The sequence below is a fragment of the Ovis aries genome, chromosome 11 (assembly GCF_016772045.2).
Source record: "Ovis aries strain OAR_USU_Benz2616 breed Rambouillet chromosome 11, ARS-UI_Ramb_v3.0, whole genome shotgun sequence".
Classification (NCBI taxonomy): domain Eukaryota; kingdom Metazoa; phylum Chordata; class Mammalia; order Artiodactyla; family Bovidae; genus Ovis; species Ovis aries.
This window is the reverse complement of record NC_056064.1, coordinates 34,191,599-34,218,056: the sequence shown is the minus strand read 5'-3', so window position 1 is coordinate 34,218,056 and position 26,458 is coordinate 34,191,599. Positions and strand designations below refer to the sequence as shown.

Below are 26,458 nucleotides of genomic sequence, written 5' to 3'. Positions count from 1 at the left end.
TGTGGTTGGGTACGCATGCTCGAAAGTGCCTTCTGGGGCCTGGATAGAGCCAGAGGTGAAGGAAGGCTGTAGAACGTTCATGAGCAGGAGAATCTTGACTTTCCCCAAGCCCTGGTCACTTGGCCCAAGGTAAGCCAGGCTGGCTTCCTAGGTGGCACTAATGGTAAAGAACTCGCCTACCAATGCAGGAGATGTAAGAGACGCGGGTTCAATCTCTGGGTTGAGAAGATCCCTTAGAGGAGGGCATGGCAACCCACTTAAGTATTTTTGCCTGGAGAATCCCATGGACAGAGGAGTCTGGCAGGCTACAGCCCATAGGGTCACAAGAATCAGAAACCATTTAAGCGACTTAGCATGCGCAAGCCTGTTACAGTTTTACTGCGGGGGAATTTTATATGGGCAGGGGGACTGGGAAAGGACATGTGAGGGATGCATATGAAGGGGTGGGGACCAGTGGGAACAGCCCTCTGAGAGGCTCAGGAGAATCTGCTTGTGGCCAGATCCTACGTTTCATGGGCGACCCCCAGCTGCACGGCGCCCGGGACTACGTCTTTGGGAGCTACATCGTGCAGAAGGGACTGGCAGTGCCCGAGCTGCGGGACGAGATCCTGGCGCAACTGGCCAACCAGGTGTGGCGCAACCCCAGCTCCCACAATGCCGAGCGGGGCTGGCTCCTGCTGGCCGCCTGCCTTAGCGGCTTCGCACCATCCCCGCGCCTGGACAAATACCTGCTCAAGTGAGTGGAGCTGGGGGGCCAGGGCCCAGGGCAGATGCCAGGCCAGGCAGGAGGGAGGCTCTGTGCCTGGAAGCTCAGGCTCGGGGGCTGGCCCAGGGCTTCACGTCAGAGGGCGTGGGTCAGACAAGACTGGATACAGGACTTCCAGAACTCAGTGGTGGCCGGACCAGGGTGTGGGGAATCTGGAAGAGAGGTGCTGACCTCTCGCGTGGTGAGCAGTGGGTTGCAGCCGGGTTGTTAGGCGTATAGATTCCAACAGTCTGTGTTCAAATCCCAGCTCAGCCATAAGCTGTGTGACCTTGGGCAATTTGAATAACTTCGCTGAGTCTGTTTCCTCACCTATAAAATGAGCATGGTAAGAGTACCTGCATCAGGCTGTGTGAGGATTAACCATGCAAACACGTGTGAAATGCCGAGAGGACAGGATGGTGGTAAGCGCTGTGTAAGCATGGCTGTCGTCAGCATCCTGATCACGTTAAGGTGATGGTGATGTCCCCCTCCTTGGTGACGAGGTTAATTTGCATGGGAAAGAGCTCAAGCAGGCCCTCAGTGCGAAACCTAGCTCTGACTTACCTGTTGTGTGACCTGGCACGACTCACTGCCTCTCTCTGAGCCTCTTTCCTGACCTGGGAATTGGGAATGGTAACAGGACCCACCAGTGGCTGTGAGCTGCAGAGCGTGCAGAGCCTTCCTGAGCTCAGCGCAGTAGGGGCAGCTCCCTGGGACTCTGCTGGGGGCAGGGCCACTACCTGCCTGCTGGGCTTCCCGTGGGCATGGCTCTAGCTTCCCTGTGGTAGCCACAGGACACCAGCAGCTGGGAGGGGCAGGGAGCTGGGTATGAGGAATGCCGCCCCGGCAGGGAGCAGGCTGGTTGACCCTGGGTCAGCTGGAACCCCGACAGCCATCTGTGAACTTGGTGTCAGTCTCAGAGAGGACTGATGACCACCCGGGTGGCCTGGTAAAATGGAGCAAATCCCCGGAGGCCAGGTCTTTGCTCACACCTCCTACAGGCCCCATCCTGGAAATGACATTTTGCTCTGTTGAGCTTAGTTGGGCCTGCCTGGAACCTTTTTGGCATCCTTGGACTCCTGCTGGCTTGAGGTACCCCTGGCTGGCCTGGATGCTTTCAGCTTAGCCTGGGAGCTCCAAACTGCCCTGATCATTGGCAGTCCAACCTCGGAGCTCTGGGCTGGCCTGGGCATCCCTGACCAGTCTCAGGGTTTCCCCCACGTCTGGCTAGCCTCATCCTTGCTCCAATTCCTACCTGCCAGGTTTGTGTCTGATCACGGGCAGGGTGGCTTCCAGGCCGTGTGTCAGCATCGACTCATGCAGGCCATGGTCTCTGGGGCTGCCCGCACCTTCCCTCCGACTCAGCTTGAGTGGACAGCCACCCAGGAGAAGGCTGGCATGGCACTGGATGTAGGCTGCTTCAACGGTGAGCTACCCTCCCCTGCCTCCCATGGCGGGGCAGCAGAGCCTGGGGTTAGGAGAAGCTGGGTGGCTCTGCTGTGAGCAGCCTGGAGAGAGGTCACTGCGGGGGCAGGGGGCAGGACCTGGACTGGGGCTGGGAGCAGGGCCGTGAGGATGCGCAGTCAGGGCCCAGGACGAGATCGGGGAGGCGGCAGGACGGGCTGCAGATGCTTGGAGCCAAGCCCCGCCCCCGCTGCTGCCCAGGTGACTTGTTCTCCTGCCCGGTGCAGTCCTGGAGTACAGGGGAGGAGGTGGCCGGAGACATTCTGAGGCACAGGTTGGCTCCTGGGATGCCCCGCCCAGCACACCCCTGCACACCCGGGAAGGAGGAAGTGGGGGTGGGAGGCCAGGTCTGGTTCCATTTAGGGTCTCCCTGGGCGGTACCTCCGGGCGCCATCCCTCATTCCCATCCCTCCACGTGCTATCACCAGGGGGCTGGTTGATGGCTGGCGAGGCTGGACAGTGGCCATGAAGAACGGGGTCCAGTGGGCAGAGCTGGCCGGCCACGACTACGTGTTGGACCTGGTGTCAGACCTCGAACTGCTCAGGGAGTTCCCTCGACGGAAAGCCTACTTCCTCGTGGGTGCGGAGGGGCCCCCAGCCTGCAGGGGAGGCCTCAGGTAGAGGTGGCCTCTCCCAGCCCGAGGTCCCCCTCCTGCATGCTCGTGGCTGTGAGCTGAACTTGAACTTCAAGTTCTCGAGGAAGGGAGCCTACCTTCAAAGGGAGAACTCCAGGGTACAGAGGCGGGTCTGCTGGGGGGCTCAGCTGCTGTGTTCCCCATCCCCCAGGGTCTTTGGAAACAGCTGGGACTCGGACGATGATGCACCTACCAAGCCCCAGCCCCAGGGGCTCGTGCCTGTAGTGGCCGACTCGGATGGGTACTGCAGCCACAATGAGAACGGTACAAATGGGGAGACTGAGTCTTAGAGAGGGACAGTGACCCTCCAAGATCCACCAGCAGTGGCCACTGTTTCTGGTGGGGAGGGAGCCTGGGGACAAGAGGGGTGATCAGCAAGAGGAAAGAATTTGAATTTCCCCCAACCCAACCAGACTCAGACAGCCTTGGAGAGCCCGCTGTGCCCCACAAGGGGCTGGACTGCTACCTGGACAGCCTCTTCGACCCCGTGCTGTCCTGCGGGGATGCGGTAGGGATGCGGGCCTTTGAAGGCCAGAGCAGGGTGCATGCATAGGAGCCTCTTGCAGCCGGGCCCTGGGGTGGCCGGAGGGGGGCCCCTGGAAGGAGGCGGGGGTGGTGTCAGGTGCCTGTTGCCTTGGAGTCTGGGGAGCGTGGCATTGGGGCGGTCACTTGAGCCATCTGCCCGCCAGGACCTGGAGAAGCCAACAGCCATTGCCTACCGCATGAAAGGGGGAGGCCAGCCTGGTGGAGATGGCAGCAGCAGCACTGAAGGCCCCCCCAGGAGACCCCCAGAGCCAAAGCCAAGTCAGTGCATCCTCCAGGTCGGGTTCAGGGCTGGGCTTGGCGGGGCCCCGTGGTGCTCAGGGCAGCTTCAGCCCTAGAACAGAGGCAGCCTCAGGCTTGGGGGGGTGAGCCAACAGGGTGGGCAGGATAGGGAATTCCCACCTCTACCTCTCTCATCTCTGGATCTGTGCCCCCTGACCCGGTCACCCCAGTTCCAGGCCTGGACGCCTCCACATTGGCCCTGCAGCAAGCCTTCATCCACAAGCAGGCCGTACTTCTGGTGAGTGCCAGGGGGCTGGGGTGTCCTGCTGGGGGGCCCTGTGGGGCCCAAGCCTGGGCCTACCCGCTCACCCCGACTCTCTGCAGGCCCGGGAGATGACCCTGCAGGCCATGGCACTCCAGCAGCAGCCCCTGAGTCCTACCCCAAGACCCTTCCCCCCAGAGGTGAGCCTGGCCCTCCATGAGTGCTGTGTTGCCCCAGGGCATTGCTGCACCTCTCTGAACCAGGAGCCCCCTCCGCCTCTCCTGGGCCAACGTGGGGTTCCTGAGAGCAGACTGATGTGACCCAGGAAGCCCTCCTCACACTCTGCTCTCCACAGAAACCCTTAGCGTCAGAGGCCCGGCCGAAGTTCGTAGGCACTGGACTCCCAGCCAAGCCCGTGCTCCTGCGCTCTGCTCCGAAGCCTGTGGCCCCTGCCCCTCTGGCCAAGGCCCCAAGGCCCCCCACCAAGCCCGTGGCTGCCCCCATTCTGCCTCAGGGCTGGGCTTCTCCAGAAAGCAGTGAGTGTCCTATTGCAGCAGGGGCTTCCCAAGATGGGACGGGAGGGTGGACTCACCTGCCCCCTATACCATGCCCTGCCACAGCCTCGCCCTGCCTGGAGCTGGTCCGGTCCTCGACCCTCAACTCGGAGCACTTCCCGCAACCCACACAGCAGATCAAGGACATTGTCAGGCAGCATCAGCAGCTGCCCCGGGGGTGCCAGCCGGAGGCCCTCAGGTCAGCCCACCCAGCCCTCTGGCCCTCTTGCGTGACCGCCTCCCTGTGTGCCTGTCTGCTGGGCTCACAGCACCCTGCCCAGCAGCCTTTAGGGAGCGTCTGTTCACCCAGGTGGTCCAGATGAGATGCCCCTGCCAAGGGCAGAGGGAGGCCAGGACCGCTCTCTAGGGGTTGTGTGTGACCCCATGCCTGTCTCTGGTCCTCTTGGGGTTATCGTGTACAGTGATGGGGGGAGAGGAAGTTCCTGGGTGGGACTGTGTGGCTGTGAAGAGGAGGCTCAGCGTCCCGCTCCCCAGGAAGGACGGCGGGAGGGTGTTCGTAAAGCGGCCTGATCCCCATGAGGAGGCCCTGACGATCCTGAGGGGGCAGATGAGCCCCCCAGTGGCAGCACCCGGCACCCAGGTGAGGGGCTGGGGCTGGTGGGGCCCAGGCGGAACAGAAGACAAAGAGGGGGGCCTCTGGGGGAGCCTCTGTGTACTGTGGTGGGCCGTCTTTGTGGGGACAGGTCCCCAGAGAGGCCGTGGCCTTGGTGAAGCCAGTGACCAGCACACAGCGGCCATCCGTGGGGCCCGCTCCAGGTGAGGGCCAGGAGGGAGGGAGGGGCCGGAGGGCAGGTGTCTGAGTGCAGGAGTTAGTTGGTGTGAGCACAGGTGGCGTGTGTGTCCATGTTCCTGGGCCTGTGTGGACATACTATGTGGATGTTTGTGCAATTGTATCAGCATTTGCATGGCACTGATTTCAGGCCAGGCCCACTCTAAATCCTCACTCAGACTCTTCAACGCAGTACTGTCTGTGCCCATAGATGTTACAGATGAGAAGACAGACACAGAGAGGTTAAGTGACTCACTCAGGATCACACAGCTCTTAAGTGTCAGACCAGGGACAGAATCCCAGGCCTCCTGACATCACAGCTGGAGTCCTAACCTCTGCATCTCCTGCCTTATGGTAGCCACGGTGATCAGTGATTGTAACAGATCAGTCAGTTCCCATCCACCTGCCAATGACATTCCAGCGGCCCCTGGGATGAACCCCAGGCTCCTCACTGTGGCCCACCCCTAGCCTCACCTCCTCCTGCTCACTGCCCCGGGGCTGTCTGCTCCTCACTGTTTCTGGGCCTACCAGAATTCAGTCCTGCCGCAGGGCCTTCATCCTTGCTGTTCCCCCTGCTGAGAATGCTCTTCGCAGAAAATCCTTGCATGCCTGGCCCCTTTTCATCAAGAAGTCTCAAACCTCACCTTCTCAGGGAGGTCTGCCCGACCGCCAAGACCACAGGCCCCTCACAGACCAGCCCCCAGATTTTCCCAGGTCGCCATTTGATTTCTGCCCCAGCTCCCAGCACCGAGAGCTCTGTCCTTTCTGAATTGTTTCACCCACCTTACCAGGGCCTCCCTCCGGGCAGCGCTGGTCTCTGCTGCTCCAGGTACCCCCGGCCCCTACCCCCACCCCCACCACATTAGGACTGTAGGGCTGGGTCTCTGTGTGCGGGAGGAAGGCAGGGCTGAGAGAGTGTGCCCACGTGCCCGTGTGATCAGGTGTGTCTACCCTCGAGGCAGGAGGAGGCCCCTCTGCTCCAACCTCACCCTCCCTGGGCCCTGCCTCCCCAGCGCTGCCCTCGCGGTCGCTGGAGCCTCCTGAGGATTCCGTGCAGACACAGCTACACCGCCTCCCAAACCCCGACTTCTATGGCTACCGGGACACCCCCTGGCAGATCTTCTTGCGCAAAGAGGTGCTGGGGCCCTACCAGGGCTGGAGGGGGCACAAGGCCTGACAGGGGCAGGGGGTCACAGCACAGCTGGTGAGGAGCGTGGGGCCTCATGGTAGCCCTACACCGCAGGTGTTCTACCCCAAGGACGACCACAGCCACCCTGTGCAGCTGGACCTCCTGTTCCGCCAGGTGAGGGCCTGTCCCGCCTCCCGGCCTCGAGTGGCAGCAGGGCAGCAGGCGTGTGGATCAGCTGTCTGTCAAGCCTCCTGCTCGGGTTTGGGGTCTTCGCCCACAGTGAGGACAGGGAGCTGGTCTGCTGCGCCCCCTGCCGTGGACGGTCTTGGGGAGCCCACATCCCATCTAAGCAGACTCACTGCTGGTCTGAGCTCATGGGGCCCAGGGTCCACCCCAAGATCCCCTGTGTGGATCAGGAGACTAGGGCCTGGGGAGGGTGGAGATGAGAAGGGTGAGGGTCCTCAGAAGTGGGGTCTGATTTACAAGGTGCCCTCACTGCGTGGAAAGCGCCCCATCCCCACTCATCCTGACACAGTCCAGCTTGGGCTCCAGGTTTGGGGAGCCGTGCAGCCGCCCGCCTCATGCCCCTCCCACAGGTCCTGCATGACACACTCTCCGAGGCCTGCCTGCGCATCTCTGCGGAGGAGCGGCTCCAGATGAAAGCCCTGTTTGGTACTGCAGGGTGTGGGGAGGGAGGGGCAGCCTGCTGGAGCCCCTGCCACTCTCTCTGCTCTGCTCCTGGCCTCTCCCTGGGGCCCGGCTGCAGGTCTGGGTTGGGCTATACTGGCCCGGCTGCGGTCCCCACTGTCCTGTCTGTGGATATCAGTTTCCCAGTATGGACGCTGAGGACGCAGTGGTCTGACACCTCCTTGCTGAGGGTCAGTCTCCCCTCCCTGCACTGCGGGTCAGCAGGGGAGGGGGCCCCGGTCCTGACCCCACCCGTGTCCCTTAGCTCAGAACCAGCTGGACACACAGCGGCCTTTGGTGACAGAGAGCGTGAAGCGGGCCGTGGTCAGCGCTGCCCGGGACAGTTGGGAGGTCTACTTCTCCCGCCTGTTTCCTGCCACAGTAGGAGCCCCCTGCCTGTCCCCCTGCCCACTCTCTACCTGCCCAGGGGCTCTGGGAATGAGCCTGGAAGACCCACACGTGCCCCTTGTCCCCTCCCCAGGGCAGCGTGGGCACCGGGGTGCAGATGCTGGCTGTGTCCCACACAGGCATCAAGCTCTTGCGTGTGGTCAAGGGCAGCCACGAGGCGAGCAGGCAGCTGCGGGTACTGCGCACCTACAGGTGAGCAGCAGGCGGGGGGAGGGTTCGCACAGGGCATGGGCGGGGTGCGGGTTGGCAGGTTTCAGGGCGTGGGCTGACACCAGCGCTTCCTCCACGCACCAACTAGCTGGATGGCTGGCGGCTGAGTACAGTCAGCTCTCTGTGTTCACAGGCTTCACATCCTCAGATTCAACCAATGGTGGATGGGAAATACTCAAGAAAAAAAAAATTCCAGAAAATTCCAAAAAGCAAAACAAAATTTTCACTCACTGGCAACTATTCCCATAACATCTATCTTGCTTTTATAACTACCTATACAGCGTTTACATTGAATTCTCTGATAGCTCAGTTGGTAAAGAACCTGCCTGCAATGCAGGAAATTGATTTCTGGGTTGGGGAGATCCCCTGGAGAAGGGATAGACTACCCACTCCAGTATTCTTGGGCTTCCCTTGTGGCTCAGCTGGTAAAGAATCCGCCTGCAGTGTGGGAGACCTGGGTTTGATCCCTGAGTTGGGAAGATCCCCAGAGTATTCTGGCCTGGAGAATTCCATGGACTGTATAGTACATGGGGTCACAAAGAGTTGGACATGACTGAGCGACTTTCACTTCACTTCAAGTGTTAAGAGTAATCTAGAGATGATTTAAAGTAAATGGGATGTGCGTAGGTTATATGCAAATACCAGGTCATCTTATGGGAGGGACTTGAGCACCCATGGATTTGGTTGCCCTCCAAGTGCCCTGGAGCCAGTCCTCCATAGATACTGAGGGATGACTATACCTACCATGTGCCCGGCTCTATGCCAAACCCTTTAATCAAGGAAACAGGCTCAGAGAGAGATGTTGCTTGTCTCGGGTCACACAGCCAGGCAGTGGTGAGCTGGGAGCCAGTATCCCATCCCCAGCTTGGACACCTCTGAGGTCCCACCCCAGAGCCTACTGAGGGCAGGGCTACGTATGTGAATAGCCAAGTGCAGATGCTTGAGTGTGAAACCTTCCTGCATCCTCCGACCCCTCCCTCCCAGCAGCCCATGGTCCTTTATGCCACAGCACGGGGAATCTCAGGCATCAGTGAGGTGCAGGCTCCTTCCTTCCAGAGTCTGAGCATTTGCTTAGTGAAGGAAACAGATTTGTGGGCAAAATCTGGGGGGTTGGATCAAGAGGCAGAAAAATAAATAAAAGACAAAGCGTAGGGGTGCTGGGAGGTTGTGGGTTCACAGAGTGATGGGCAGGGCGCTGGAGCCGTGGGCAGGAGGGGAGGGGAGGCAGGCAGGGGCCAGAGGTGCAGACAGTGGTGGGGGGGCGTCCCTCTGGCCATGGTCCTCCCTCATGCCACCTTCCCCTCCTTCAGCTTTGCGGACATCCTCTTTGTGACCATCCCCTCCCAGAACATGCTGGAGTTCAACTTGGCCAGTGAGAAGGTTATTCTGTTCTCAGCCCGAGCTCACCAGGTCAAGACCCTGGTGGATGACTTCATCCTGGAGCTGAAGAAGGTCAGGGCCCTCCTGCAGATGCCCGCAGCAGGCTGAGGGCCTGAATGTACCAGCGACGCCCACCTGAGAGGCGTGGATACACCTGTGTGTCTGCGACTGTGTCTGCAGGCTCTTGCTCGAGCTGTACCTTCCAACCTGGGGCCTATGACCCTGCTGCCGGCCTCTCCAGGGTCCTTCACTTAGGCCTCTGGGCTCCACAGCAGCCTCATTCCTCCCCTCCTGCAGGGGCTGCACTGCCCGTCACTGACCACCCTGTGACCGCATCCAGCCCCATGCTTCCTCCAAACCGGGCAGTCCCCAGGCCTGGCACCTGGCCTCAGCGCTGAGGCTGTGGGAGGGGTAGGGGTGGGTCAGGTCTGTGGCCGTGCTCTCATGGCCTGTATGCAGAGCAGGGGAGTGGGCCCTGGCCTCTGGGAGGAGGGCATGGGCCCGCAGCCCTCACCCCGCCCCTGACTGATGCAGGACTCGGACTACGTGGTCGCTGTGAGGAACTTCCTACCTGAGGACCCTGCGCTGCTGGCCTTCCACAAGGGCGACATCATCCACCTGCAGCCCCTGGAGCCGCCTCGACTGGGTCAGCGCCGGGGGGTACGGGGTGTGAGCGCTGGGGCAGCAGGGCGGGGGGCCTCCCTGGCAGGTGCTGACGTGGGCCCGGCCTGCAGGCTACAGCGCGGGCTGTGTGGTCGGCAAGAAGGTGGTGTACCTGGAGGAGCTGCGGCACCGGGGCCCTGACTTCGGTGTGTACCCTGGGGCCCCCATTCAGCTGCCCGAGCTGCCAGACCTGGAAACCCCAAACAGAGCAGATGCGCAATGCAGGTCCTGCGGTCCCCAAGGGTCTCGCTGGGCTGTAGCTGCTAAGATGGCCATGCAACCCAGCCCCTGTCCACACATCGGGCTGACGGGTCTCCGTGGACATTAGTGTCTCTGTGTTGTGGCCCAAAGGTCCACAGGCGCTGTGTTCTCCATTCTGCAGACCCCCACTCCAGCCCGCCGCTGAGGGGCTGCCTCCCCTTCCCTGAGCCAGTGTCCTTCTGTTCGCCTCCATAACTGGCCCCATGGCATACCTCCCTCACTGACTCTGAACCCCACTCTTCCCCAGATGACACCCTCTCACTGCTCAGACCCTTTCCTCCCCTAGGCTGGCGGTTTGGGACCATCCACGGGCGCGTGGGCCGCTTCCCTTCTGACCTGGTGCAGCCTGCAGCTGCCCCTGACTTCCTACAGCTGCCTGCCGAGCCGGGCCGGGGCCGCGCTGCCGCTGTGGCCGCCGCTGTGGCCTCCACTGCCGCTGCACGGGAGGTGGGCCGCAGGAGGGAGGTGAGAACTCAGGGCTGGTCAGAGGAGCGGACGCAGCAGTGGGGTCGGCCTGACTGTGGAGGTGGAGCGGAGTGGGGTCAGTCAAGGGCAGGCCATCCTGGGACCGAGCAGCCTGGTAGGGACAGCCAGACATATGACCTGAGGGATGTGAGCCGCCAGATGTGACCAGAAGCGGCTGGAGGTGTGGCCAGTCAGGTAGGGTGGGTGCGGTCAGTGGAAGAGTAAGTGACCAGGCCAATGGGGCAGGACCAGCCTGGGGCGGCCAGATGGTGAATCCACCTTCGACGGGGCAGGGCCTGGTGAGTGGGCCAGGTTGGGTCCTGTGGTGGCATGGAGCTCGCTAGGGTGGAGGAAGATAAAGGGGTGAGGGATAAGGTCAGCTGGACCAGGCCATCGGGGAGGCAGTAGGGCCACATGGGGCAAGGAGTGGCCCATGGGGAGGCAGGGCAGGCGGAGAGGGTCTGTGCACAGTCAGGCTGGGCTGGCGTTGGGCAGGCTCTGACTAGCAGGAGTAGCAGATGCCCCTCTTGCAGGGCCCCCCAGTCAGAGCTGGCTCCATGGACCGTGGGGAGGACGGCCTCGCTCTTCCACCGTACACAATGCTTGAGTTTGCCCAGAAGTACTTCCGAGACCCTCAGAGGAGACCCCAGTGAGTGGTGGCCCGCCCTGAGGAGGGTCTTTCTGGGGTGGGGCTTTTCCCAGCCACCCAAGCAGGAGGCCTCAGGTCTGGGAGGGAATGAGAAACCCTGGGAGGGGGCTGGTCTGCAGCCTCTGCCTCAGGGACCTTGCTGCCAGGTGGGCTGACACTGGGTCCAGCACACTTCTTGTGGGAAAGGCTGTCTCAGAGGCAAGACTGATCAGTAGCGTCCACTTCCCCTTGCAGGGATGGCCTCAGGCTGAAATCCAAGGAGGGTCGGGAGTCCAGAACCTTGGAGGACATGCTTTGCTTTACGAAGGTGCCCAGCCCCAGGTCCCTCTGAAATGGCCATACAAGAGTGCATCCCAGGCCCATGGGCCAAACAGCCTTGTGCCCAGTGGGACCCCCACCACTGGGTACCCCGAAGGCCTGGATTCCTCCAAAAGGAAGTGTCTCATCTTCTCAAAGTTCCACCCACCGCCTTCTGTGGTGTGGACTCTTCTGCTGTTAAGATAGGACCCTCCCCATCCCCTCCCCTCCCCATCCCCTCCCCTCCCCTCCCTTTTCCTCCTGCCATGACCCAATTTATCTCCCCACAGACCCCGCTCCAGGACTCCCTCATTGAGTTCAGCGACAGCAGCCTCAACAAGATGGCTACAGACATGTTTCTAGGTGTGGGGGTGGGACAGTGGCCAGGGCCCCAGGCCAGGAGGGACGCCGGACTGTGACCCTTGGTGACCACTACCCCTTCCCTCAGATGTGGGAGGAGAGGAGGAGGCCCCTTCCCCCTACCGGCCCTGGCCATAGCCTCTGGGGGAGGGGTCCAACCCAGGGTTCCTGGTGGGCGGGCAGCTGGGAGACCAGTGGCTGAATGGGACAGTGTTTCCTCCAGCTGTGATGCGATTCATGGGGGATGCCCCGCTGAAGGGCCAGAGTGAACTGGACGTGCTGTGCACCCTCCTGAAGGTCAGTCCAGCTCCTCCAGGAGCTCCCTTGCCTGCCCTGTGGCTCGGTTCGCCATCTGTCAGCGGGGGCTGCAGCCTTTGGGGTGGGAACCGTGTGGCCCAAAGAGGAGTGCATCCCGCTGGTGGGGAGGGTTCTGGAGAAAGGACGCCAGGCCTGTTTTCAGGAGCCCACTGTGTTCCTGTGGGCATGTGACCTGTGACCTGGCCCGCCCTCCCACAGCTGTGCAGGGACCATGAGGTCATGCGGGACGAGTGTTACTGCCAGGTCATGAAGCAGATCACAGACAACACCAGCACCAAGCAGTGAGTGTCCTCCCCTCCCCACCATTTCCTGCTCCGGAGGGGCCAGATCAGCCTCCCATCTCCCAGCCTGTGCCCTCCCCGCCTCATCCTCTTCCTCACGCCAGAGACAGAGCACATATGTTCGAAATTGCTTGGTTTGGGACAAGCCCTTTCTGGTCTCTGAGCTTCAGTCTCATCTGTCAAATGCACTGATAATGGGTGAGTCCAGGTTCTTGGTTGCAAGTGACAGAAACCCAGTTCAGTCGGATTTAAGCAAAAAAGGGGTCAGGTAACTGAAAAGTTTAACAGAGGACTTTAGGCATAGCTGGATCTAGGTGTCATCAGGAAGCAGTCTTTCTCTGTACCCTGGACCTGATTTTCTATGTGTTGTTATTACTCCCAAACAATATATCTCATAGACTGGCAAGATGATAGCTCTGGGGGGACATTCCCCAGCTCAGCAATCCCAGGCAAAGCAAGACTGATTGAATATTTGCAGCAAAAATTCCCAAATCCAGCCTTATTGGCCTGTCTTGGTCCCATGGGCATCTCTGAGCCAACCACAGAGCTCTGATTGGCTAGACCTGGATCATGTACCTGTTCCCAGACCAATCACCATAGCCAGAGGGAGGATGAACTCTAACTTGCCAAGCCTGGCTCCCATTTTTTATTGTTGTTCAGTCACCAAGTAATGTCTGACTCTTTGCAACCCCATGGACTGCGGCACACCAGGCTTCCCTGTCCTTCACCATCTCCCAGGGTTTGCCCAAGTTCATGTCCACTGACATGAACCAGTCACTTTAGCCAGAGGCTTCAGGGTTCTAACTGGCCAGTCCTGGCTCTCATGGGTACATATGTGCATGCTAAAGTCACTTGAGTCCTGTCTGACTCTTTGTGACCCCATGGACTGTAGCCTGGCAGGCTCCTCTGTGGGATTTTCTTCCCACAAGAAAATTGTGGGATATTCTTCCCACAAGAATATTGTGGGATATTCTTCCAGGCAAGAATACTGGAGTGGGTTGCCATGCCCTCCCCCAGGGGATCTTCCAACTCAGGGACTGAACCCGTGACTCATGTCTACTGTGCTGGCAGGCGGGTTCTTTACCACTAGAGCCACTTGGGAAGTCCCCTGGCTCTCATATGCACAGGGACCTGGGGAGGGGTGGGTGGCTTCCCAAAGGAAGCCCAAGTGCTGTGCCCAGACACCAGAGGTTCCCACAAGTGAAACCCGGATACAGGGTAACACAAAGGTAAGCGTCCGTGTCTCGCACGTGACTAGCACATGGTGGGGCCCAAAGCCTGTGCTGCTCTTGTTAGCACTGGGCCACCCTCCTGTCCACCTGCTCGCGTCTCCCAGGAATTTCAGAACCACTCAGCGCATCCTCCTGCCCCTCCCACCCAGTCTTACTTGCCACCAGCTCTGCACAGGGTCCCTGGCCCCCCTTCAGGGACCGTCGCCCAGAGAGATGCCCCCCACCCCAGGAAGACTAATTCTCTGTGCACAATGGGTATGTCAGGGGCTTCACCCCCTCCCTTCCCTCCCACCCTCCCTCCCACTCAGAATTCCCAACAGAATGCACCTTTGGTCTGACTCTGTGCCTAGCGGCCCTGCTTTCACTGGGCAGGGGCAGGGGCATCCTCAGGAGAAGAGCCTGGTGGGCGGGGAGACTCCTGGTGTGGCTGCAGAGCAGTGGCCACTGTGATGGAGCCTGTGTGTGCTCGCAGGGACAGCTGCCAGCGAGGTTGGAGGCTGCTGTACATCGTGGCCGCCTACCACAGCTGCTCTGAGGTCCTCCAGCCGCACCTCACCCACTTCCTCCAAGACGTGAGCCGGACCCCAGGCCTGCCCTTCCAGGGTGAGGGGCAAGCGAGTGGGGACCCAGGGCCAGGGGCTTGTCTGCACCATACGAGGGCTGGCTGGGCAGCCAGCAGGAGGGCCTAGCCCTTCTTGCCCAGGCAGTGCTTATTAATATCAATCCTGTCCCCAAACGTTGGCAGAGGTCCCACAGGGGCTGATGCCATAGGTTGTCTGATATGACAGGGAGGATGACATATCAGGGATGGCTTCCCGGAGGAAGTGTTGCTCTGGGTACTGAGCACAGAGGAGGGATTTCTAGATGAACTCAGTAGCAGGCATAAAGACCGGAGATGATGCGTGGCATGTGGGAGAGGAGGAGGCGGCGGCATGGCCCTTTCTCTGGTCTTTGGGAATCAACAAGGGTCTTGAGAGGGCGCCATGGCTGGTGGCAGGGTCTTGGCCTTTTCCCTGTGGAATTTAGAGGAAAGGGGCTGCTCCTCAGCCTCACCCAAAGTCTAGCTTCCAGAGGAACCCCTGGGTCCCCCTAGGAGAGAGGTCAGGGCACTTGTGGTTACCATGGCAGCCATGGAGGAGATAGGAGACTTCATCCTCTCTGCCTCTGAAGCCTCCTCTTCGAGTCAATCAACAAACACCCCTGCATCAGCTCCAGGGAAGGGGGTTGAATGTGCCCCCAAACTCTCTAACTTGGCCCCTCCCCAGAGTGGGGCAAGGGCACTGCTTAGCCAGAGAAATGGAGAAGCAGATGATGCGGTCTCTTGCATGGAGACTCTGGACACAGCCCCCAGGGACGAGCCCCCGGCACCAGCTGTCTCCGGGGACTCATGGATAACCGAGGCGTGCGGGCCTCCGAAAGGATGTGGGTTCAAACCCAGCCCTTGTACTCTGGCTCTTAACCTTGGGTCAGTCACTGCCCTCTGAATGGTCTCTGCGGCCACTGGAGGGAGAGCAGCCCCCACCAAGGGGGCTTGGGGCTGGGGCCAGAGGAGCTCTTCTGCTGGGCCTGCCCCAGCCCCGCTAACCCCAGTCTCTGCAGGGATTGCCAAGGCCTGTGAGCAGAACCTGAAGAAGACGCTGCGGTTTGGTGGCCGCCTGGAGCTCCCAGGCAGCATGGAGCTGCGGGCCATGTTGGTGAGCGTAGGCGGGGCTTGGGGAGGGGGACGGCCTACCGAGAGACCCCTGTGCCGGCCTGGGCACGCAGGCGGACAGGACCAGGGCTGGGTGAGACCCTGGTGAGATCCCAGCCTCTCCTCTCTCTGCACCTTCCCCTAGGCCGGCCGCAGTTCCAAGAGGCAGCTCTTTCTTCTCCCTGGGGGCCTGGAGCGCCATCTTAAGATAAAGACATGCACTGTGAGTGAAGGAGTGTCTGGGGAGTGGGACCCCAAGGGTGCTGAGCCACCCCCTACCTCCCCCATGAGTCAGGACTTAGCTCTCTGTTGCAGCCCAATCCCGAGCCTAGGGGAGGTGGGTGGCCTTCAGCTCAGAGTCAGGCTGCAAATGAGAGATGGGCAGACTTGGGACCCACAACTCCGGAAGCTGCGTCCTTCCCTGTGTGGGGCTGACCCAGGGCCCTGGGAGCCTAGCCTCTGCAGGGGGGCCAGGGAGGGCTCAGGGCAGAGGTCACCTGCCTGGCCCAGCCTCTCACTTCCCCCATCCACAGGTGGCCCTGGACGTAGTGGAAGAGCTTTGTGCTGAGATGGCTCTGACCCGCCCCGAGGCCTTTGATGAGTACGTCATCTTTGTTGTAACCAACAGAGGTGAGCAGCCAGAGGATGAGGCAAACTGGGCCCATGGCCCCCATCCCGACTGTGAGGCCCCGATTAGATGCCTCTTCCTCCAAAAAGCCCCCCGCCTGGGTGCAGGAGCCTCTGCACCAAGAACCCCCAGCCCCCCATCTGACCCCCACCACCCCACTTCAATCTGTGTGAGCTCATCTGGTCTGTCAGGCCGCGAGATGGTGGAAGACAGGGCTCCCCCACGCCGCCATCTGCCCCCCAGAGTGCTCAGTAGGCCCTGCCCTCTGGGAGGGCAGGACTTAACAGAATGTGGCTCCTGTAACCCACACGTGCAAGTACTTTTTCCTGCCTCCTCTGTCCTCATAGCGGCTGAGAGGAGCCCAACCCTCGGCCTCACCTGGCCCTTCTTCATGAGGCCAAACCCTTTCCCCCTGCAGCCCACCTGCTCTAGAACATGGCTGAGCTTCTGCCACCGGCCGGTCAGTCTCACCCAACTCCAGCTGGCTCTCGGGCTACTCAGCTCTGAAACACATGTCCTCAGCCCTGCCTGAGTCTAGCATGACATGGGGGTGGAGAAGGCAGTAACAAAATAATCTTAGTAAAGGAGCTCACAGAGCAGAGGCGACAGCTGACAGCACTTAATCCCATCAACTATCCCACTAGGACCCCATGAAATGAAATGAAATGTGTTGTCCTTCCCATTTACAGATGGGAGAACCAAGGCCCAGGGAGCCTGTATTAGTCTCTTGTTGCTGCCATAACAAATCACTTGGTGACTTCAAACAGCACACGTGTATGATCTTATGGTTCTGAAAGTCGGAACGTCCCCAGGGCTGAGTCCTTCTGAGGCTCTAGGAGTCTGTTTCTCGCCTTTTCCAGCTTCCACAGGCACCCAAGTCCCTTGGCTCATGGCCCTTTCCTCCATCTTCAAAGCCCGCAGCATAGCCTCTTCCAGTCTCTTTTTGTGACCCTCCTGCCTCCTTCTCATAGGCCCCTCGAGACTGTGGTGGGTCCACTTGGGTCCCTGTGATTATCTCCCCTCTCAAGACCCTTAATCACACTCCACGTCTCCTCTCCATGAAGGTGTGCGTTCACGGCAGGTGGGGATTAGGACGGGGGCATTTTGAGGTCAGGCTGTTTATCAGCCTGCCAAGGAGCCCAAGGGACTTGCCCAGGGTCAGATCCAGGACTTTATCATCATACCACATCCCTGTTTTCAGTAAAATTTTTCAAAGGTGTGGGACAGGGAGCAGAAATGTCACTTCAGGAAATAAAAACTTATGGCCGAGACCCACTCAGTGCCAGACCCGCATCCTCCCCTCACCCCTGGAGAGCCCAGCAGGGTTCTCCCCATAGGAGTCCTACAGAAGAGGACCTAAGGCCTCTTGTGCTTCTCTGGGTACAGCCTCCTCTAGAGAGGGAAGAGAGGCTGGGTGTTCTCTGAGCAGCACCTGGGTGGGGCACCTCCCTAGGCCCAGGCGAGCTGAGCTTTGAGCGTTATTCCCACCTGGGGGCACAATTTCCACAAATCAGGGCCCCCCGTCCTGTTCACCAAGGAAGCCGTGCCCCAGAGCAGGGAGGGGGCTCGCCATGTTTGCCCGCGCTCCCTGCAGGCCAGCACGTGTGTCCGCTCAGCCGGCGTGCCTACATCCTGGACGTGGCCTCGGAGATGGCGCAGGTGGACGGCGGCTACGCACTGTGGTTCCGACGTGTACTCTGGGACCAGCCACTCAAGTTTGACAACGAGCTCTACGTGACCATGCACTACAACCAGGTCCGGGCTTGTGGCCGGCTCCAGAGGCTCCGGGCTCCCCGGGGCTTGGCATCCGAGGCCTTCGTGATTCCATCCCCAAGGCCTCTGGTCCCCATGTGGGCATGTCACTGTCACCCTCACTTCCTAATTCACAGGCCTCTGTCACCCGGGCCAGCCTGCTTTTCCTATGTCGCTGCTGGTCCGGGCCCCTCCAGCCAGGCTACCCAGGTGACACGTTTTCAGGCCGTTCTGACCTCCTTCCTCCTGCTCCCCTCCAGCGCTGAGCACCTCGCCTGTCCCGTGCTCAGTAGCATTGTTTTTTGTTTTTTAATTTTTATTTATTTGACTATGTTGGGTCTTGGTTTCAGCCTGCAGGCTTAGTTCTCACGAGGCATGTGGGATCTTAATTCTCCGATCAGGGATTGAACCCATGTCCCCTGACTTGGAAGGCAGATTCTTAAACACTAGACCAGCAGGGAAGTCCCCCGCTCTGAGACTTTGCCAGGCCTTTTCACACTGGGGCGCTGTCACTCCCCTTTTGGACTAGGTCATCTCAGTCAGGGCAGTGGTCCTGACAAAGTCGGGGTCTCCCTCGTGTGCGGACCCTCGCAGACGTGCTGGGTAGAGACATCATGCTTCTCAGAAGCTGGCGCCCGAAGCTGCGGCCATTCTGTGTCCAAGGCCCGTCACTGGGCTCTTGTGCCTGTGGGCCAGCCAGCAGCACCCCTGGGACTTGTGGAAATATGACCCCTGGGTCCTGCACTCTGCAGAACAGGGGCCAGCACTTCCCCAGTTCCTGTGGCTTCCAAGCCACGGCCCTCCCCGCTCACCATCCAGGTGCTTCTGTCACTGCTCCCCGAAGCCCAGGAAAGTGAGTGCCCCCCTCCCCAGAAGCATGACCCTGGCACGGCTCAGCATCTGTGTCTGGACCTCCCGGGTAGTGTGCCTGGCCTTCTGCAGCCCCTCGCCTACATTCTTCCCACCCCTGTAGGTGCTGCCTGACTACCTGAAGGGCCTTTTCAGCAGCGTGCCGGCTGGCCGGCCCAGCGAACAGCAGCTTCAGCAGGTGTCCAAGCTGGCTGCGCTGCAGCACCGGGCCAAGGACCACTTCTACCTGCCCAGCGCGTGAGCGCCCTCCCACCCCTGCCCCACCCCTGAGCTGCCCACCCCCCCTCAGCCCAGCCTATTCAGCTAGGACCCTGCCTCCCAGCAGGACAGGTCACTTCCAACTGGTATTAATAGCTCAGAGCAAACAAGTGATAAAATGCGTTCAGGACACATACACTGTGGCCCAGGAAGTACACTCGGCCCTGCAGAGAGCGTTGGCCACAGGAATGTCCACTGTGATGGCGTTGACAATCTCCAACAGCAGAGGATGCCTTAAATTGTGGGGTGTCAGGTGGCCTTTAAACTGATGTTCTCAAAGCCATGGGACCTCGGTCGTCCCCACACTCTCCATCTTTTTCCTCTTGAAACTTGGGCTCCAAAGAGCTGCTGTGTCTGTGGGTCGTATCTATTGATATATTTACACTATTCAAAATGAAAACAGAAACTTAAAATACTGATTTATTAATGAAAAACAAGGACACTACATATTAATGTTAAGATAAATGTGGACATATGATAATTATAATACAAATAGTATAAGGTAACATTATGTGTTAATATAAATAAGTCATGAAAACACAAGTGTATTTTGCCGGGAGTTCCAGTGAGAGCTGCTGCACTGGTTTACCCTTTGCAAATCTGTACCATCTGGCTTAATAGCTGACAGCTGGATACCCGTCCCTGCTTCTTGGTCAGTCTGTTGTGACCGCACAGGTCATGTGGCCTCTGCACCTGCACTTGTGAGAGAACTAGGGGGAGGCAGATAACCGCTCAGATTGTTACGGAAGTGACTTTGCCAGGCCCTCGACCACACTTTGAGAGCCCCTGCTGTGAATAACTGTAAGAAAGGCAGTGTGTGGACGGTATGTCCCGCCGTAAGGGTGCAACACTCACACCCTTCTGATGCTATGATGGAAGGAAAGTGGAGGAAGCACATACAGGTGTCACCAGGCCCGGATGGAGACAGTTGTGGCACCCTTACTGTCTGCGTCGCATCTGCACGCATCGCTCTGGCAGATGCCCCAAACTGCACTCTAATGTCCTCTCTTGCAGATGAGGAAACTCAGCCCCAGAGAGGGGATGTGGCTTCCCCAGAGTGGGGCGACCAGGATTTAGACCTAGGGAGGGTCCGGAGGCCAGGCTCTTACCTAGCAGTACAGAGAAGGAAAGATGTAGCCTGGAGACTCTTTTAGGGGTTCCCCTGACATCCCTCCCTACCCCAGTGTTCAGCCCAGACTGGTACTTGTTGGCATTTTTCAGATGTCCTGAGGCCAGAGCTGCCTTAGGGCCGCCAGCATATGGTCAGGGGAGGCCTAGACAGGTAGGAGTTGAGGGTCCTGGGGGTCATCTGGAGCCCACTGCTCTGTTCTGCTGACCACTGCTGGGGTTTGCTTTGCTGCCCTGATGTTTCCCCCACCCTGTGCTTCCTTCTTACCCCTCTGGCCTGGGCTACTCCCCAGGGGCCAGGGACTACAAAGGATGAACCCATGTGGGGTCACTGTATGACCCTGGGTGAGCTGGTGAACTCCTCAGAGCCTGCGTTCCCTTGTCAGCAAGCAAGGAGCCCAGTGGTGTTGGCCTGCGGTTACTGAGCGCGTGCTGTGTGCCCAGCCCCACTTGTACCATCGCCCGTCCCCACCCTGTCGTCCGCGCTCCCCCAGCGTTCAGCCGTCAGGAGGTTTGGTGGAAGCCCTGATGGTCAGCCGGCTTTTCCCTGCCCGCCAGGCGGGAGGCCCAGGGCTACATCCCAGCCCAGCTGTACCGCACCGAGGCCAGCTCGACGTGGCTCCACCTGCTTGGTCAGCACCGGCAGCAGATGCAGGCGCTCAGCCCCCACCAGGCTCGGGCCCAGTTTCTGGGTGAGAAGGAGTTGGGCTGGTGAGGGAGTCATGGGGACCTGGCTGAGGAGGGTGGCGAGGAGGCCTTTTCCTTTGCACAAAAGCATCTTTGGTGTCAGGTTTCTAAAGGCCTTCCACGGCCCCACCTAGGCTAGAGGGCCCAGCGGGGATGGAGGAAGGTGCAGGGTGAGCGGCAGCACTGGCAGGAGGGGCACCAGGCTGGGGGCTCCTGTGCTGGATGGGCTGTGGGGGAGGGGTGGGCTTATGCACTGATGAGCCCTTGTCGCCTGACCACCACCCCCAGGCCTCCTCAGTGCCTCACCCATGTTCGGCTCCTCCTTCTTCCTGGTCCAAAGCTGCAGCACCGCGGCTGTGCCAGCCCCCTGCATCCTCGCTGTCAACCAGAATGGCCTCAACTTTCTCAGCACTGAGACCCATGTGAGTGGCTCAGCCTGGCCCCGCCCCACCCCTGCCCCCAGGGACGTCCAGCTCCACTGCTCACACCTGCGTGACCTTGGGTGAGGCTCCGCCCCCGTCTTCCTCACCTGGGAGGATGACGCAGGCTGTTGTCCAGGCAAACGGGAAGTATGCTGACCTGCAGAGCCTGTGTGGCTCTGCCAGAGCCTCAGCCAAGAAACTGTTCCTGTGAGTCTGGAGGCCGGATGGCCAAGATCAAGGTGCCGGCAGGGTCAGCTTCCTCTGAGGCCTCCCTCCTTGCTTGTAGATGGCCATCCTGGCTGAGTCCTCATAAGGCCCTTTATCTGGGGTCCATGAATCCCAAGGTCCTCTTCTCATAAGGACCCGTGGGATGGGAGCCCACCCTAGCCTGATTCCCCTCTTCAAAGACCTATCTCCAGGTTCTGAGGGGGTGGGTCAGGATTTGGGGACACAATGCAATCCAGAACAAAAGGAACCTGCTGCCCCCATTCTTAGTTCTTCCTCGGGAAGTGGACCTTGACACGAGGGCTCCGAGGGCTCCAGGGCAAGTGGCTTGTGTGGAAACAATGGAGCGAGGAAGAGAGACCAGGAGGAGGTCACAGCCAGGGGGACACAGCCAGGGCAGGGCCTGTGAGCATCCAGGTTCCCACTGTGGGCACAGGGACTCAGTCCAGTGGGGAGCACCAGCCTCAGAGGACGCCCCGTTCTGCGGGTGGGAAAGCTGGGGTATCCGTCTGCTCTGTCCATCTGTCACAAGGGGCTGCTGGCTCTCATCACTCTGGCTTCTCCTGAGGCGAGCCGGGGAAGCTCTGCGTTAGCTCCTGGGGCCAGAAAGAACGCTCCCAGCCAGAGGGGTGGGTGTGAAGAGGCAGGAAGGTCAGGGCACACTGGCATTACCTGGAGCTCCAGCACTTAGAGTGGTGCCTGGCACGCTGCACGCACGTGCATCATTGTTGAAGTAATGTTACAGGTGAGAAGCTGAGGTCCAGAGAGGTAAAGCTGGTTGCTCCGGGTCACACAGCCGGTCACTGGGGGACAAGTGCTCGAACCGGGGTATCTTGCCCCCTGCATATCTGTCCTTTAGGACAGGGGTACCGGTAGGTGAGACTGTCCCATCCCCAAGCCTGTCTGTTCCCCATCACCCCCAGGAGCTGATGGTGAAGTTCCCCCTGAAGGAGATCCAGTCAACGCGGACCCAGCGGCCCACAGCCGGCTCTAGCTGCCCCTATGTGGAGGTCGCGCTTGGCGATGTCACTGCCCAGCACACCGTGCAGCTGCAGCTGGAGCAGGTGGGCCCCCAGGGGAGTTGCCCAGCCCCACCCCCCCCACTCCCAAATTCTGTGTACTAGGCTCTCCTCAGCTTGGCCAAGTTCTGGGGAGTGTCCAGTCCAGCGCAGGGGACAGAGCTAAACCCACACTACACAGACCTGTGGGTCTCGGGGTTGTCTTGGAGAGGTATCTAGATGGTGGGATCCTAGAAATGAGGACCCAGGTTGTTTGCAGAAGAATGAGGTATTCGATGGGAAACTGGGGAGGTCCTAAGTGTCCTTGAATATAAAGCTAAGAACCTGGGCCTCCTCCCGAGGGCACTTGGGAGCCATAGAAGGTTGCTAGAAGGGCAGGGACATGGGCAGTTCACCTGGGCTAAAGCTTGGAGGCTGGACTGTGGGGCCAGGGCTTGACAGATGGAGAGGGTTCTTCTCAAAAGCCAAGTCCTCTAGGTCAGCCGGGTCCATGTCTCGTAGCCCCCGGGGCAGGGCCAGACCAGAGTTCTCACCTGCTGGAGAGGGGGCTGAGGTCCAGAGAAGGGGATGAATGGGGCTGGGCCCACCTGTCTGTCCTTGCCAGCCCACTGCACCCCTCAAGATGTGGGCCCAGAACTCCCTCACCCCAAGGCAGGGCCTATATTAGTTGGGCTGCTTTCCAGGGCACGAGACAGTGGCTCCCACCACCCTAGCCCTGCCCCTGAGGGTCAAGGCTGGAGCACGGCCCCTTGTCATGCTCCTTGGGGAGCCTGCGACTGGGGATCAGTCTGCTTTCCACTGCCCCCAGTCCTGTTCCTGCTGAGGTCACACTGATCCTGGCCTCACCTGGACTCAGCCTGTTTCCTGGACTCCGCCAGAGACCCCACCTCTTCAGACCTGCCCGTCTGTTGCTTCCTGGGCCCCTTCTGGAGCCCCCTTCCCTGGACGACCTCTAACTGGTGCAAGGCTGGGCCCTCCCCCCAGGGGAGGCTTTCATAGCTGCTCTGCGAGACAGCCTCCTATTTCTCTCCCTTGGTGTCACCCTTGGAGGCCAGTAGGCCTCTGCCCTCAACCTCCAATGCTCACAGGCTTGGGCCCCAACCCAGCAGTCTTTCTTGTCCCTGCCCTCTCCTCTTTTTACCTCTGTGACCTCAGCTCCCCCACCCTGCCTTGCCCGCTCCCTGCCCCAGAACACCCTCTTATTGCACTCGCTGTCCCCTCTGCCTGGGACACACTCCCCCTGCATCACAGGGCTTCTTCCCTCCCTTTATTCCAGTTTCAGCACAAACATCACCTCCTTCTTAAAGCCTGCCCTGATCCTCCTGATAATTCACTCTCTCTGCCTCAGTAGGTCTCATATGGCTTGGAAGTCACTTCGTTATTAGTTCTGAGGTTGTCCTTCTCCCCATTAGAACGGGAGCCGCAAGAGGGCAGGGCGGTGTCCACACGGTGTTCATAGCACAGTGCCCAGTGTGTAGTGGATGCTTAGGAGGTAGCTGGATGGAGGAGGAGGAGGAAGAGGCAGCCTTTCTGGCTTCTCTACTTGGTTGCAGCACTCCCTTCCCCCCACCCATGGGAGCCCTGAGGCTGGGGCCCAGTTCATTCTAGGCCGTGGGTACCAGGTGGTAACTGTGGCAGCTCATTTATTGACAGGGCTAATAGTTTTTAGATGTGAAGGATTTACATGTCTTGAAGTCTCATGTCATCCTCGCCACGACCCTGTGAGGCAGGCCCTGGGAAACCGAGACCCCAGGGACAAGGCCGCTGAGAGTGAAGGAGGTGTGGTAACTGACCCAGGTTACATGCAGCAGAGCTGGTGAATGTGTGGGTCTCCACCTGGCTCACCGCTTCCCGCCTGCAGTGCAGAATTCCTTTCCAGCTGCCAGAGCTTCTCCTGGGGCCCTGAGGAGGTGGGGACGAGGGTGGGACCCCAGTTGAGGGAGAGTCTGGCCTCCACCTCTCTCCTAGCCATGTCTCTCCCCGGGAGAGCTGCGCAGTGTGGACTCATGTCTCTCCTACAGGGCCTGGAGCTGTGTCGGGTGGTGGCCGTGCATGTGGAGAACCTCCTCAGTGCTCGCGAGAAGCGGCTCACGCTGCCCCCCAGCGAGATCACACTACTCTGACCCAGCCCCCAGGCCCCTGCTGGCAGGAGGCTGGCTGTATGGTCCCAGAGGAGCTACTGGGCCAGAACCTTTGGAGAGACCAAGAGGCAGTAGGGGGAGAAGCCCAAGTCCCCAGGAACCTGAGAAGACCAACTGAGAGTTGGGATGGAGTTACAGCATGCAAACCTGGGGTCAGATAGCAGGAGGAACTTCCAGGGACTAACCAATGGGCCCTCCTGCCACCTACCACTGTGGCCCTGCCCTGACCCCTGCTGCGGCATGGTAGCCCCACACCAGAAGCCTAGGCAAACTGAATCTGCTTTCACTTCTCCTGGGGTCTGATGTTCAAATCTGCTCCATCTCCCTGTCCTAGCCCCTCATTTGTCCCCCCCCATTCCAGGTGCCCTCTGTACTGCTGCTGAGCTTGGATTCATGGCTCTTGGTCATTTCAGTGCAAATAAAAGGTTCATCTGGCAGCCTTTTCTCCATATAGTTGCTGTTCAGTCGCTCAGTTGTGATCAACTCTGTGACCCCATCGACTGCAGCATGCCAGGCTTCCCTGTCCATCACCAACTCCCGGAGCTTGCTCAAACTCATGTCCATCGAGTCAGTGATACCATCCAACCATCTCATCCTCTGTCATCCCCTTCACCTCCCAACTTCAGTCTTTCTCAGCATCAGGGTCTTTTCCAGTGAGTCAGTTTTTTGCATCAGGTGGCCAAAAGATTAGAGTTTCAGCTTCAGCATCACTCCTTCCAATGAATATTCAGGACTGATTTCCTTTATGATTGATTGGTTGGATCTCCTTGCAGTCCAAGGGACTCTCAAGAGTCTTCTCCAATACCACAGTTCAAAAGTATCAGTTCTTCGGTGCTCAGCTTTCTTCCTAGTCCAACTCTCACATCTATACATGACTACTGGAAAAACCATACCTTTGACTAGACTGATCTTTGTTGGTGAAGTAATGTCTGCTTTTTAATATGCTGTCTAGGTAGGGCTTCCCTTGTGGCTCAGCTGGTAAAGAATCCGCCTGCAATGCATGAGACCTGGGTTCAGTCCCTGGATTGGGAAGATCCCCTGGGGAAGGGAAAGGTTACCCACTCCAGTATTCTGTCCTGGAGAATCCCATGGACTATACAGTTCATGTGGTCACAAAGAGTCAGACACGACTGAGTGACTTTCACTTCACTTCACTTTCTAGGTTGGTCATAGCTTTTCTTCCAAGGAGCAAGCATCTTTTAATTTCATGGCTGCAGTCACCATTTGCAGTGATGTTGGAGCCCCCCAAAATAAAGTCTGTCACTGTTTCCATTATTGCCCCATTTATTTACCATGAAGTGATGGGACTGGATACCATGATCTTAGTTTTCTGAATGTTGAGTTTTAAGCCAGCTTTTTCACTCTCCTCTTTCACTTTTATCAAGAGGCTCTTTAGTTCTTCGCTTTCTGCCATAACGTTGGTGTCAACTGCGTATCTGATGTTATTGATATTTCTCCTGGCAATCTTGATTCCAGCTTGTGCTTCATCCAGCCCGGCATTTTACATGATGTACTCTGCATATAAGTTAAATAAGCAGAGTGACAATATACAGCCTTGACCTACTCCCTTCCCAATTTGGAACCAGTCTATTTTACCATGTCTGGTTCTAACTGTTGCTTCTTGACCTGCATACAGATTTCTCAGGAAGCAGGTAAGATGGTCTGGTATTCCCATCTCTTGAAGAATTTTCCAGTTTGTTGTGATCCACACAGTCAGAGTCTTTGGCGTAGTCAATAAAGCAGAAGTAGTTGTTTTTCTGGAACTCTTGCTTTTTCGATGATCCAACAGATGTTGGCAATTTGACCTCTAGTTCCTTTGCCTTTTCTAAATCCAGCTTGAATGTCTGGAAGTTCTCTGTTCAAGTACTGTTGAAGCGTAGCTTGGAGAATTTTGACATTACTTTGACATTACTTTGAGATGAGTGTTTCCCCATCTATTTGCCATGAAGTGATGGGACTGATGCCATGATCTTAGTTTTCTGACTGTTGAGTTTTAAGCCAGCTTTTTCACTCTCCTCTTTCACTTTCATCAAGAGGCTCTTTGGTTCCTCTTTGCTTTCTGCCATAAGGGTGGTGTCATCTG

At 58.8% G+C, this 26,458-nt stretch overlaps 1 protein-coding gene across 1 annotated transcript in view; it reads left to right on the top strand.

Annotated features, from left to right (window-relative positions):
• Positions 1 to 24,826, top strand: part of MYO15A (myosin XVA) — a 46,406-nt gene extending 21,580 nt beyond the window's left edge. Inside the window, exons 29-65 of the mRNA XM_042255733.2 lie at positions 501 to 736; positions 2,008 to 2,171; positions 2,411 to 2,483; positions 2,638 to 2,826; positions 2,996 to 3,108; positions 3,258 to 3,352; positions 3,534 to 3,648; positions 3,840 to 3,907; positions 3,994 to 4,071; positions 4,227 to 4,407; positions 4,492 to 4,624; positions 4,921 to 5,026; positions 5,130 to 5,202; positions 6,229 to 6,350; positions 6,459 to 6,518; positions 6,941 to 7,016; positions 7,297 to 7,412; positions 7,513 to 7,631; positions 8,960 to 9,101; positions 9,564 to 9,675; positions 9,764 to 9,838; positions 10,240 to 10,418; positions 10,952 to 11,067; positions 11,302 to 11,374; positions 11,655 to 11,727; positions 11,948 to 12,021; positions 12,241 to 12,323; positions 14,028 to 14,158; positions 15,155 to 15,249; positions 15,391 to 15,468; positions 15,779 to 15,875; positions 17,468 to 17,628; positions 18,599 to 18,732; positions 20,440 to 20,573; positions 20,857 to 20,990; positions 22,139 to 22,279; positions 24,256 to 24,826. Coding sequence (XP_042111667.1) covers positions 501 to 736; positions 2,008 to 2,171; positions 2,411 to 2,483; positions 2,638 to 2,826; positions 2,996 to 3,108; positions 3,258 to 3,352; positions 3,534 to 3,648; positions 3,840 to 3,907; positions 3,994 to 4,071; positions 4,227 to 4,407; positions 4,492 to 4,624; positions 4,921 to 5,026; positions 5,130 to 5,202; positions 6,229 to 6,350; positions 6,459 to 6,518; positions 6,941 to 7,016; positions 7,297 to 7,412; positions 7,513 to 7,631; positions 8,960 to 9,101; positions 9,564 to 9,675; positions 9,764 to 9,838; positions 10,240 to 10,418; positions 10,952 to 11,067; positions 11,302 to 11,374; positions 11,655 to 11,727; positions 11,948 to 12,021; positions 12,241 to 12,323; positions 14,028 to 14,158; positions 15,155 to 15,249; positions 15,391 to 15,468; positions 15,779 to 15,875; positions 17,468 to 17,628; positions 18,599 to 18,732; positions 20,440 to 20,573; positions 20,857 to 20,990; positions 22,139 to 22,279; positions 24,256 to 24,357 — 4,251 coding nt within the window. The 3' untranslated portion in view covers positions 24,358 to 24,826. The remainder of the gene's footprint in view (positions 1 to 500; positions 737 to 2,007; positions 2,172 to 2,410; positions 2,484 to 2,637; positions 2,827 to 2,995; positions 3,109 to 3,257; positions 3,353 to 3,533; positions 3,649 to 3,839; positions 3,908 to 3,993; positions 4,072 to 4,226; positions 4,408 to 4,491; positions 4,625 to 4,920; positions 5,027 to 5,129; positions 5,203 to 6,228; positions 6,351 to 6,458; positions 6,519 to 6,940; positions 7,017 to 7,296; positions 7,413 to 7,512; positions 7,632 to 8,959; positions 9,102 to 9,563; positions 9,676 to 9,763; positions 9,839 to 10,239; positions 10,419 to 10,951; positions 11,068 to 11,301; positions 11,375 to 11,654; positions 11,728 to 11,947; positions 12,022 to 12,240; positions 12,324 to 14,027; positions 14,159 to 15,154; positions 15,250 to 15,390; positions 15,469 to 15,778; positions 15,876 to 17,467; positions 17,629 to 18,598; positions 18,733 to 20,439; positions 20,574 to 20,856; positions 20,991 to 22,138; positions 22,280 to 24,255) is intronic.
• The last annotated feature ends 1,632 nt before the right edge of the window (positions 24,827 to 26,458 follow it).